Source organism: Filicampus tigris, chromosome 8, assembly GCF_054856515.1.
Source record: "Filicampus tigris isolate MCC_2025a chromosome 8, RoL_Ftig_1.0, whole genome shotgun sequence".
In the NCBI taxonomy this organism is placed as follows: domain Eukaryota; kingdom Metazoa; phylum Chordata; class Actinopteri; order Syngnathiformes; family Syngnathidae; genus Filicampus; species Filicampus tigris.
Window position 1 is genome coordinate 11,993,103 of NC_141224.1, and position 13,497 is coordinate 12,006,599.

At 38.9% G+C, this 13,497-nt stretch overlaps 1 protein-coding gene across 4 annotated transcripts in view; it reads right to left on the reverse strand.

The window, feature by feature from the left end:
- Nucleotides 1–7,258: 7,258 nt before the first annotated feature.
- Nucleotides 7,259–13,497, reverse strand: part of nbeal2 (neurobeachin-like 2) — a 45,198-nt gene continuing 38,959 nt past the window's right edge. For all 4 annotated transcript variants that reach the window (XM_086038004.1, XM_086038001.1, XM_086038000.1 and 1 more), the window contains 6 exons: nt 13,376–13,470; nt 13,178–13,294; nt 12,139–12,294; nt 11,911–12,059; nt 10,288–10,423; nt 7,259–9,990 (listed from right to left, as the gene is read on the reverse strand). In XM_086038004.1, coding sequence (XP_085894130.1) covers nt 9,880–9,990; nt 10,288–10,423; nt 11,911–12,059; nt 12,139–12,294; nt 13,178–13,294; nt 13,376–13,470 — 764 coding nt within the window. In that variant the 3' untranslated portion in view covers nt 7,259–9,879. The remainder of the gene's footprint in view (nt 9,991–10,287; nt 10,424–11,910; nt 12,060–12,138; nt 12,295–13,177; nt 13,295–13,375; nt 13,471–13,497) is intronic.

Here is a 13,497-nt window from a genome sequence, read left to right on the forward strand (position 1 = left end):
CCTCCTCTCATGCCCTCCGACCGCATACGGGACTCCCGATTGGCTGCATCCTTGCAGGGGCGTGGTCTGTCTTTCCGCTCGCCTGCTACAGTCTTTCATCGTTTTTTTTTGTTTTTCAAAGATAATAGTAATAATAATTGATGACCTATTTATATGATTAATTTAAATCATATAAATACTCAAATTCTCAATTCATATAAAAGGAATAGCCTATGATTCAAAGCATACCACATCATTTGTCAAAGCTAATGATGATAATGATAATGACAATAAATAAAGGTGGTCCGCTGATAGTGTAGTGGTACACACGCCTGAGTTGTGTGCGGGCAGCGTGGGATCGATTCCCGCTCAGTGACAGTGTCTATGTGTGCCCTGCGACTGGCTGGCGACCAGTTCGGGGTGTAGTCTGCCTTTGCCCATTGACGGCTGGGATAGGCTCCAGCAACTCCCCGCGACCCTATATAGGATAAGCGGTTTGGAAGATGACATGACATGACATGACATGACAATAAATAAAGGTACATTACCTATTCATAATATGTATTTATATAAAAGGAACAATTCATGATCCAAGGCATACCACACCAATTGTCAAAGTATCTATTTTATATTTGGTACAAGCCCTCATAAATACTGTATATGAGCCATTCTACGGAATTGGTTGAAATTGCTGTCACACAATGAAAATCAAATTAAAAAAAACAATGAAGTGTTCAGACCTTGCATATTTTGTAATATCTTGTTATGATCTATTTTACCACGAGGCATTGAGATACTATTAAACTGAATGTATAAAAAGTAATCTTTTATATGTCACTTCCTATTGGGAGGTGGCTGTCCCAATGTCTAACTCCTAAATTTCAATTCATGAAAAAAAATTGTAGAAGATTTTTGCCAATTTAAAAAATACGTTCCTTTCACAGAACATTTTGATTGCTTTTAAATGTATGGTGAAAGATTTACATTTATTTTGTAGATTTTTTTCAAATTAGAAGTTTTTATGTAAAAAAACCTGCCCCAACTTTTCATGTCACTACCGAAACGCAAAGAGTATTTGTCTGTAGGCAGGGCTTGGTTTTAGCCACATCCCCAGAATTTTCACCAGTAAGAAACATTACCTTCATGATCACCACTGGGCACCTGGCGAGTAATTAGTTGGCAGCATTATTAAGTTACGTGCCCTCCGAAGTCTGAAAATCAGCATGTGGTTTTAAGGACCGTCACTACCGAACACCTCATTTCGGCAATAAAATGAGCACTTTTGATTTTAATGCTAAATGTACTGTTTTCTATCTCTGTATGCATGCTCAAAACCGTCTGTGGTAGCCACGTTGTGCCTAGCATTGTTGAGTATCGTCAACAACTATCATAAAACGTCACTACCGAAAACGGTCACTACCGAAACGTTTCGGTAGTGACATAATGGTTTCAGTAGTGACAATATGATGTTTATTTTTGAATAAAGTAAGTTTTAAATAATACAATACATAGATACTTATGTCATACATAGATCTTTCTGATTTTAACAATATTATATTCCATATTTTATCCAAATTTGAAGGGAAAAATAAACCCGAACCCGTCGCTACCGAAACATACAGAAAGGTTTCGGTTGTGACATAATGGTTTCGGTAGTGACAATATGATGTTTATTTTTGAATAAAGTTTTAAATAATATAATAGATAAATACATATGTCATACATAGGTCTCTCTGATTTTAACAATATTCTATTACACATTTTATCTTAATTTAAAAGCCTGGCAGAGACAGAGTACAGGCGAAGGGTCAGAATGACCCAGTGAAATCCAAAGAATATTTAATAAAGGAAAGAAGGAAGAAGGAAAGCTGAAGTCTACCAATGAATTATCCAGCAGAGAGCAAAGGAAAGTCAGAAGAGCATGGAGGAAAAGACAAGACCGCCGGATGTCTCTCAAAAAACAGAGAGAGAGGGAACATACATACAGGGAAATGTATGTTACAAAAATTTTTGTCATTTCAATTAAATTTTCATTCGGAAGGTGAAACCACAGTTTTTTAATGATCATGAGCCCTGTGATGGACAGGTGAGCGGTCCAGCGTGTACCCTGCTTTTGCCCTAAGTCAGCTGCGATCAACTCCAACCCCCTACGACCCTGAGTACAGCACAAAGCAGTAGAAAATGGAAAAAAAATAATGTTTCATTAGTTATAATACACGTTAAAAGTTGAAATATAGCAAAAGTAATTAAGTGATTACAATGCTACCCTCACACAAAGTATTACTGCAACAGCAGCAACAATATGGTCACTACTGAAATGTTGCAGTCACTACCGAAAAAAATGATGTTTTAATAAAAATAAAAAGTATTGAATAATCAACCAGCAATTTTTGATAATGATTGTTTAAGAGTATGTTTGTTTTAATTAATGATGACTTTTGAAGTCAATATGATCAACTTTCTACATTTTACAATGGAAAATAGCATATAAAGTTTGATTTATTTTGGAAAACGTCATATTAAATTCTGTTAAAAATTCATTTTGATTGGTTTTGATGTCAAAACCATATATATTAATTTATAAAAAAAAATACTCTGTAGCGGGGGGAATGGAAAAAAATATGAATCGGCTAGTAGAATTACTTTTATTCTTCTGTAATTGTGTGTTTCGGTAGTGACACATTTTAGGGACAGGCAAGATATTAGGGAAAAGCCAGAAAATACCATTTGAAAATTGACTGTACTTTTACTATATTTGTGCCCCTTAGATATGATGCAACATGAATACAATAAATGTTTTTCTGAAATAAAATACATTATATACATTATACATATATTTCACACATTTTCCAACTCTGAATTTGAACCAATTCAGTAGAATGGCCCATATAAACAAATACGGTACATCATGCGTTGTTATCACAAATCATCAGCTGGAATTGAAGTACTGTAGTCACCAGTAGACTAAAGGCGATTTAAAAATATAAATATTTGTTACTTTATGGGTTGTGTCACACATGGGTACTTGTTGTAAAAGTGAACTGTGGTGTGGGATTAAGCGTCATTAAAGCTTCGGGATAGTCACGCCGACCTGTGATCACTTGTTATCAGCGACAAAAGAGGAGCACGCGAATCAAACGGCATCCCCCTCCGGAAGACGTCCATGTTTGATCTCCGCAATTGAAAAGATTACAAACCAACGCGGGCAACTCAATGGCACACCTTGTAAAGTGAAGTGAAATGCATGGCAGGGGGCCTCAGACATCAGAGACAAACAAATGGGGAGAGCCCTCAGACACAATACTACTTGCACTTCAAAGCCAGAGGCCAGGAGAGGATTTTGCGGGCTCTGATAAAGTGCCAGCTATATTTTGGGAGTCACACAAAGTTCTCTTTTTGGCCCCTTGTGCATGCAAGAGCCTGTGAAATTGGCCTCATGTCCAATTATGCTCCAAAACAAATTGAAAAGTGTCTCAGATGCTTCAGAAATCACATTACATGCAATACAAAACTTTTTGAAAGACTTTTATTATCCGTCCATCCATTATTCGAACCGCTCATTGAGAATGTACTGCACAAATATCCAGAACTGTTCACTTTAGTTTCTAACACGCTGGTTGTCAAACTTTTCACACCAAGTACCGTTCCAAAGAATACTCTCCAAGTCCCTATATAAATAAAATACAGTAGTGTAGTAGGCCTTAGTGTTCATTAAAAACCAGGTTGCCCCCAAGGACCACATGTTCTAAAATACTTCACCTGTGATTGGACAGTTTCTCAGAATGTTGTCGAAGTGATCATTTGAAAACGTGAACACTGGCAGAGATTTATAGAAATAAAATGTTGCATATTTTCCCAATAATTGTGAGGAATCATTGATGTGATTACGTCTTCACATGATTGTATGGCATTAATTAGACATTTGAAAAAAAAAAAAAAAATTCAGGAGTGTGTATCAAACTGGTAGCCATTTGTATTAATCAGTACTCAAGAAGTAGCACTCAGTTTCAAAAAGTTTGGTGACTCCTGGGGTCGAGGTTTCATTGCTAAAAAGTTGCTATTGTTGAAAGCACCTGTGACCATTAACATTGTGCTGAAACAAAAGAAAAATAATTTTAAAAAAATAAAGTGATTCAACTAAAATGTATTTCAATAAGTTAGCCACATAATTTAACATAATGCACAGTTCAGTGATTCTTTTGTGTACCACTAGAGGGAGCCCACGTTCATCACTTTGCACACATTGTGGTCGATTTTTTTTTAAATACTTTGAGCCCAATGTTCTCTCGCTATTTTTACCCTAAAAGTAATTTTTAAATTTGAAGTTGTCACAATCGCAATAAAAAAATACAAATGCAATTACTAAAAATTTTGTTTTTTTTTCTTAATGTCAGTTATTGAGGTCATTCATTCACAAAAGTTGAATTGAAGCAACTTTGTTGTGTTTTCCAAAACGCTAAAAAATGACTCAGGCAGTTATACTATTAGGTGAACAATTTGCTTTTCAGAAATAATGTCTTTTACAACCTTGGTCTTTGTAACATACTTTAAAATATTTGTTTAATAACTGGAATAATTGCCTAAAGTATACCCTAAAGCACAGATATCAAATTCAAGGCGCAGGGGCCAGATCTGGCCCGGAACATCACTTTCTGTGGCCCGCAAAAGCAAATCAAGCGTGTCCACTTCCATGATTGTTGATACCAAAATTTGTATTTGTCATATATCATGAAAAACTGTGAGATATTGCAAACATTTTTTGCTTCCAAATCCCTTTTTACAGTAACTTGAACAATAGTTGAGCAAACTATTATCCTTGACTTCAGATTTCAAAACTAATTATCCCTCTGTTGTGTATATGTAATAATATGAGGAAGCGATTAAACATTTGTAAGGTTTCCCAACATATAATGTCCCTCTGAGGGAAACCATAACTACAACGTGTCATGCAACAAAAAATATTTTGACACGCCTACCCTGAAGTACTACCTAACCTACAGTAACTTGTTGTTTGTTTTTAAAGCCTTTTTCAAGCATTGAAAATCCTTGTTCAAAACGACAACAAAATAAACAGAGAAAATGATTGCCAAAATATTGGAAAAAAATGTCTCTTTAATTGCATTTTATTATGTTTATTTTATTTTGGGACTGTTGCACAGAATCTTTTCTTTCTTATTCCAGGACTATGTATGTTAATTGTGTTACTTTACAAGGGCCATCAGCGTAAAAAAATCATTTTATCATATGACTTTAGGAATTTAGAAATTCTATATTTAGGAATGTATATGTTTGGTACTTTAATATCGGGCTGCACATTTTTGTGCCGTATGTGACATCTTCTTTTCTGTTTTATTGTGTCTGGTATGTTTCCCTGTAACCACTCAATTATTTTATTTTATTGCGCAACTGATAATAATCTGTGTATTTCTTTATTTTTTTGTCCATGCTATTTCAAATTGGATATGTTGTTGATTTATTTTTTAAATCACCCATTGAAATTTGCACATTTTCTTTGCAGAAAGAGTTACAATCAATTAAAATCATGTGTTAGCAAATGCATTTGAGAACGTTAGGCAAATTAAAAGCTTCCGTGTAACTAAAAGTTTGGCAAAAAGAATAAATCCTTGCTCAGTACCGTGAGAGACAGTGGAGGTAGACAAGCGAGGGTGGTTTTTGGGGGGGGGGGTCGGGGTCGTAGACGGAGGCACAATCTGGATTGTGGTTGTTTGCAGGACTTGAACAGCACCACAATTGAGCATTTCACAGCACGTACCCCCTCGGCGTGCCCTCGCGTCTGGAGGGGTTATTGGAGGGTGGTGGGGGGGGGGGTTTGGGTGGGGGGGGGGGGCTGAGAACTCAGAGACGATGCCGGTAAGTCAGTGCAAGGTGTCGACCCCTCCCACCATTGTCAAAGGCCACATCAGAACGACCGTAGCCCCCTTCACCCTCCTGCTTCACTTCCCGCTTTTCACTGTTTTGTGGTCTGTATTTGACTGGGGGGGGGGGGGGGGGGGGGGAGTTGGTTTTATCACACACACACACACACACACACACACCCTCCCTCCACATCTCCACTCAATTGTACCCGGGAGGTGTTTACGGGGAGGCCGACAGGATGTTCGGCCCACCAGGGGATCAAAGTGTCCTCCTGAAGTAAAATGTGATGTTACTCACTCGTGACCAACATCACAGACGCACGCAAGGCCCGGATTTGGCCAGAGGAGGATCTGTTCGGCCGCTTCCTCGCTTCACACCAGAGTCATCGTCTTGGTCTTCACTGATAAGGAAAGAGGGGCGGGAAATGGGCTCAAAACTGGCTTTGCAGGCCATATTAGGCTTTTCGATTCAGACTTGTACAGTGGAGTCTCTAAGGTTGAATACGATTTAATTAAAGGTCAAAGTGTAGCCGGCTATTCTAAGTTAACTGCAGCCATGTCAGTCCTCTCAAATTTCTGTAAAAATGTGTATGTTTATAAAGTTTATATTAATGCTTAGAGTGCATTATAAGTGGTTAATGCCAACATTTCAAAGATTAAAACTCGGGGGGTTTTATTTGACACATTTGTTCATTTATTAAAAATTAATCTTAAATCAGAATGAGTTGTGTTTCATTGTGAAAAACGTATGAAAAATCTTTCTTTAAAATGATCTGTAATTGGATTAAGAGAAATTTTATGTATTAAATGTTCTAGTGGTATCGGTTGCATGGTGTCAGTGAGTACTCAAGAGTTGTGAACTCGTACTGGTATTGATCTGGGAAAAGAAAAGTGGCACTATTAACTAGGGAACTAGTAGTGGCACTAGTTACTAGTCAAAACTATAAAATGCTCAGTCTGTAATGGCAAATGACAAAAGGCATGAGTCGTCATCCAGTTTTTTTTAACATTCCTAATTGCCACACAAGAGTAAAAAGAAGTTAACCATTTTCAATAAAATAAAATAAAATTAAATAAAGCTCTACCTCAGCATTTTAATTGACCGCACATATGTTGATGCAGGACAATAATTATCAGGACAGTCCTAGGCTTTTACTGCTATGACTATGCATCAACTTAAAATGGACATTCTTCTTTTATACTGATTGTTTCACCGAAAAATGACACATAAAAAAGACAAACCAAGTTAATCCTTCAATACCTGCTGAACGGTGGCACGGGATCTGTGAGTTTGTGCAACTTCAGAAGAATATTTTGGTATTTGGTTAACTTGCCAGCTTCCAGACGTTTCACTGGAGATGTAATTAAAATCACGCATAAGAAAAAGTCAGTTGGAGTCCTAGTAAAGTACAGTAAAATGTATTTTCAGCAGTCACAAAAAACACAATACAAAGGATGAATAATAGAAATCAGGTTCAGGCAGTGCTGGTCCAAAGCATTAAGTTAAAATCACACAACACCAGAGACGTTTATATACAGTGCGTATTTACAATCAACCAAGCGGAAACGTTGAGCATGAATGCATAGCAAGGTGAAGTGTTACATTCATAACATTTGGAGCGCAATATTTAAAATGCAAATTGATTTTTTTTTTACATACAACAAATCTGCTGCTGTTGTTGTTTTTTTTTTTTTTTTTTTTTGGAAAGACTGAACAAGTATAAACTTGCTGGATTTGACGAGCTCGTCCAAATGCTGATCGACTGTTTTCTGTTTTTCCCACATTGACCCAAACGGTTGGCTGGTTTGTCATGACGCTGCATAACAACTACCATGTTCCAACCGCAGCAAAAGAATTCCTCTGATGCTCTCATTCGGGTTTCAGATGTTTTCTAAACAGCGAAATAGCAGCCAACACTTGACTTCACATCATTAAAACCATCTTCTGCACATGTGAGTCATGCGTGTGTGTTAACGCCAGAGGCAGACGGCGAGCTCGGACATATGATTGCAATCACTGTTTACACGTTAAGACGCTGGCTAAAAAGGCACATTTTGGGTTGAATGTACAGAACGCTACACACCAAAATTTAGCGACGTTCAAACTTCTGTAAACGTCATTTGACCTTCTCTATACTTTTGAATGGGGATGTTCGATATCACTTTTTTTCAGACCGATACCAGGTATTCACGTTTTGACGACGGATACTAAGTATTGATACCTCTAGTACTTTTGATATGTAATTTAATTTAAAGTGAAAATCAATCCAATAATTTTCTTCACGAGAAATTTTTCTATGCCGCCCCACTAGTCTAATCAAGGCATCCTGATTAATATTGCATTTGTGCGAGTTAAAAACAGTAAAATCCGCCTGTTTTTATCCATCTCGAGGGGCGGCCATTTTGTCACTTGTCGACTGAAAATGACATCACAGTTGCTCAGGTCTCAGGTAACGACCAAATAATGGCCCAACTTCGGAAAACAGTTGAGGCGTGATTGGTCGCTATTCGAGCCCTGAGCAACTGTGATGACGTTTTTAGTCGACAGAAAGTGGCGAAATGGCCACCCCCCTGAGATGGCTAAAAACAGGTGGATTTTGCTGCTTAACTCATATTCAACAAACGCTAAATTAAGGACAATGCCATGTTTAGACTAGTTAAGGCGCATAAAACATATTATTGTACAGAAATTTTTGCGTTGCCTTCCACTTTAATAAAAAAAAAAAAAAAAGTGATTTTTCTTTCCGACGCAGTTTATGATTCGCCAATGTGTCAAACGGCTGCAGTATAGCACCAACTACTGTCGAAGAGGACTTATCTGATGTCAGATTTTCTTTTTAGACTTAAGTATTGGTGGCCGATATCGGCAGTTTCCATGAGGCCTCGATACCTTCAAATAAGGCCAGTATTGGCCCGATACAGATGCTCGCCCGTCCCCTACTTTTGAATATACACATCCAACTGTTCCGTGCTCATGCCACTTTGCTCACCAACCACAGACAACTTGCTTTGTGTCACCATAACACAACATCAGAGCGTAAGGAACAAGGTCTGCTTTCTTAACCTCGCACTAAAACAAAATATTATGAGGTTATAAATTACATAGAATACATTTTGTTAGTGGAAAGGCATATGGTCCTCTCACACTTTCTTTTTTTTTTTTTTTTAGTTGTCGCTGTGGTCTTGATGTCAAAATGTGAACAAGCATGATGAAGGCTACCGATTCAAATGGAACCACAAAATGCATTGGCCCACTCATGGATCAAACGCCTGTCGTGAATTCTGCCGTTCAGCTCACTGACAAGTTGTGCAAAAAGTAAGAAAAAGCAACACTAAACAGTTGGAGATGTGAATTCCAAAGTTGAAAGGTCAATTGAAGTCCTCCTGAAATGTCACCTTTTTGTGAGTAGTGCATATGGGCTTGAGAAAAAATGGATCTTTCACATGAGCCACAATGTGCAAGACGACATCAATCAACAACATTAGCGACATAAAGTGAATGTACATTACAAACTTGACCATTAAAGCACTTTTGTGCTTTAAATGTAACAGCATTACAGTTTTAAAGACAGCAGGGTTACTTGCTAGGGCACCGTGGTGGACATCGGGTGGTATTCACCAGTATTGCATTAAGCAGTTCTCAAACCGTTTTCAAGTTTGCAGGAGTTTTAAGAAGCATTGGCACAGTAACTGGAAAAAAAAAGTGGTGTGTACATGTGTGTGTTTGCGTGTGTGTGTGTCTCCTTCCTGAAATGTTTGTACAGTCTGACAGCAGTTTTCAAGCTCAAACGCCAAGCTCTTCTGCCTCTTCAAAACAAGGCCACTCTTTGGAATGATGCTGATTAAAAACAGACAGTAGTCCATAATCAAATATAAAACTCTTCCCGGATTAGAAAACAAAAACAAACAAAAAAAGTGCTGAGTGTTCCGTTGGTCTCAGAAGTTCCCAGGCTTGTGAAAAGAAAGCCATAATAAGTGTGTGGGTGTAGAGAATCCCCGCGAGCGCTCGTCGTCAGAGTCGCTCTCATTTGCCGGCGCTCTCGGTGGCCGGGTTGTATTCGGTCTCGCCTGCGGACACCAGAGAGATGCGGCGGGTGGATCCCCACAGGCGGCGGGAGAATTGTCCTGAGCGAACCTGACACCAGAGGACATTGTTAGTCTGGCCTGAACACTACCAGAAGCAATGGCGTACAATTGGAGCCTAAATTCTAATATTTCGCCCAGGAATTTGTATTCATATATTCCCAACATCATAAAATGATGCGGCGGGCCAAATTTGTAGTTTGACACCGGTGGCTTACAAGCAGACACAGACAGCGGCACATCATTATCATATGAACAAAAGCTCATTTTTCTCATTCACTTTGCATATGCGTAACCGAGCCGAACCCCCTTCACAGCTCCCACATGTACTTCATGTCCTGGTTCTCACCTCCTCCGGCTTTCCCGCCCCCACTACTATCAACTTCCCGTCTTCCAGGCCCACCAGGATGTGGCTGCTCTCTTTGGTGACAAACACGCTCCTCACTGGGACTTTCAAGGCCAAGGGTGGGACAGCGGCATTCAGGCTGTAAAAAAAAAAAAAAAAAAAAAAAAATCAATCTATTATAAGTCTTTCTAAAAGCCATGACATGATGTAGATGTAGGTATAGATAGACTAGATAGATAGCTAGATATATGGATAGAATAGCTAGATAGCTATCTAAAATCTAGATAGTTAGCTAGCTAGCTAGCTAGATAGATAGATAGCTAGATCGATAGCTAGCAAGATAGATAGATAGATAGATAGATAGATAGATAGATAGATAGATAGATTGATAGATAGATAGATAGATAGATAAATAATGTGGCAAGTAATTGACACCCACCCAAAAAGAATTTTTTTTTCTCCATGAGACAAGCTTTGGCCTGACTAAATGAAGCTCAACTCTCAATTCAACAAAGTTGCTTGACACGAAAACAATATTTTTATACAAGACTTGGCTTCAGTCGAAGCACAAAAGGGGTTTAGGTAAAAACAAGGATTAGGTAATTTACCTAATTTCAGCGAATAATGGAAGATAAATTCCCAAAAAAGACACATTTGAGAATGCCAAACCTCGAATATGTGGGGTTCAACGTATATAGGGAATTTATCTTGATCATTATTAAACCAAGTAAAAACATCTTTAGGGTTTTCAACAAATGTCAAATAGACAATATTTGATGATGTGATATGCTCTGGATCAGGAGCTGTTCTTTTCCTTATTGGCTGATAAGAACAGATAGAAACAGATGATGTGGTATGCTTTGGATCAGGAAATATTTCTTCCTTAAGGGAATCAAACGAAGGCCTCTTTAGTCACAGGTCGCACATTATACAGTGGCCACATCCAACACACCTTTAATGGAACACCAGAGAAGTGGGCAACTTTCCAGTACCTGCGTTAGGGGTGTGCAGTGGGAATTGCAATAACAGTAAAAATTTCCATATGTGGAAAAGTATATGAAACTTGATGTGGAAAAAACTGCAAAGTTGCAGAATCATCCAAAGGAACAAACGTAAATGTTGTCGGGTTTTTTTTTTTGCCAATAAATCAATCATCAAATTGGCAAAGCAGACATGGAGAATTCAGGTGGAATCGATTACGACCTAAAAGGACTGAGGGAGTTTTCTTTCAATCATAGGGAAGTACAGTATGTTTATTCATTTAGTCTATTCATAATTCATGTTGATTACAATTCTAAACCAGTTTAATTTTCAAATATACAATACTATTTTATAATCACCAAGGGGAAAACATGTTTTCACGCTGACATACATATTGTGCTGTATGTATTAGTCAAGACAGAAAGCCAAAAAACACATATGAGGGTAAGGCAAGATGTCAGAGTGACGGGGTGAACAAGTCTCATTAATTCCAATGGAAAGCCAACTCTGATTAGTTCATAAATTCCCCAACTAAACTTCCAGCTTTCTGGAATCAGGGTAGTCAAACCGTGTCCAAGCCCGTCTTGCTGATGTCACAGTCATGATTTCTGAATCTTTGTAGTTCAGAGGTCTCGTGGAATCTACCTGCACAGGTGGCGGATGTGAAGTCTGCCCTGCATGGTGCCCAGCATGATGTATTCAGAAACCAGGTGGAGAGCGCACACTTGCTCATCCACGTTGAAGGACGACAACAGGCAGCCATTGACCGAGTAAACATGGATGGCGTCCTTCCCCTGTAACGAATGAGCGCCATTTTAGAAAAGTAGCCAACTGTAAACATAAAGTCATCGTCTGCCTACTGTGTTCACGTACCTTTGAAGTATTGGATGGCTCACCCCTGGAGGTCTGCACCACCACGTGGCCCTCCATGCCCACTTGCAGCTTAGAGATGTAGGAGGGCTCACCTGGAGGCCTCAAGGTCCTCAGGTACTGGCCTCGTCTGACTGTGTGCACAATCACGGTCCCGTCCTACAAGTCAACAATCAGGAGAGTATAGCATGTTATTTATAGTTTGAAAAATCACATACACAAATATTTTTGGTCACCGATCAACCACCTATCACCTAGTTTATCACCTACTTACAACCTACCCACCGATCAACCCACCAACCACTTATTTCCCTATCACCTAGCTACCAACCACCTACCTAGCTAATTTCCATCTACCTACCTACTTTGTATTTATCACCTCCCTACCTATCACTTACTGTACCTAGCTACTTACCAGCCTAGCTAACTAGTTACCTACTTATCACCTACCTACCTCACCACCTGTGCCAACCTGTCTACCCAATTACCTTATATCAACCACCAACCAATCTGCCTACCTACAGTACCTACCCACTAACCACTTATTTACCTATTACCTACCAACCTATCATCTATCTACCAACCACCTACATACCTTCCTACGTACCAACTGACCTAATGACTTACCTAAGCAAATTACATTCTCCCTAACAACCACTTCTACCCACTTATCACCTACCTAGCTACTTAACATTTTAGCTAGCTAACTACCTATTTACAATCTACTTACCAACCACCTATCTATCACATACCGGCCTACCTATTTAGCATCTCACCCACCTATTGTACTTACCGACCAAGTTCGCTACCACCTTCATGTCTTTGTAAGTTCCCATTAAAGTATTAAAATGTGCAAATCGTGGTTAACAGTACAGGAACAAATTGGCCACATATGCCTCATTATTGCATTGTTTTATTCAGTGAGAATTACAAATAAAATTCCATATTTGTTGGTACAGAATCTAAGTAAGTAAGTCATACTGTATTGCATGTATAGTATTGCACATATAAATGTGTCAGTTTTGTAGCAACTATTTAAGACCTTGGAGCCTGAGACAGCCATGTCCAGTTCAGTGCTGATGGCCACACAGGTAACCTCCTGGTCGTGTCCGCACAGCACCTGAACGGGCCGAGGAGACAGCGTGCTGGAGAAGCCGCCCTAAAATGGAAAAAGAATGCTTGGTGAATTTCACCGGATCCTTATCTCCTTTGGATGTACCAACATGTTTTTTTTTTCTACCTGCTGTAGAACTTGCCACACTATACATGATGTGTCCCTTGAGCCAGAGATGAGGTAGATGCCACACAGATCTAGAGCCAAGCACGTCACAACATCTTTGGGGAAACACAGAAATTCATCAC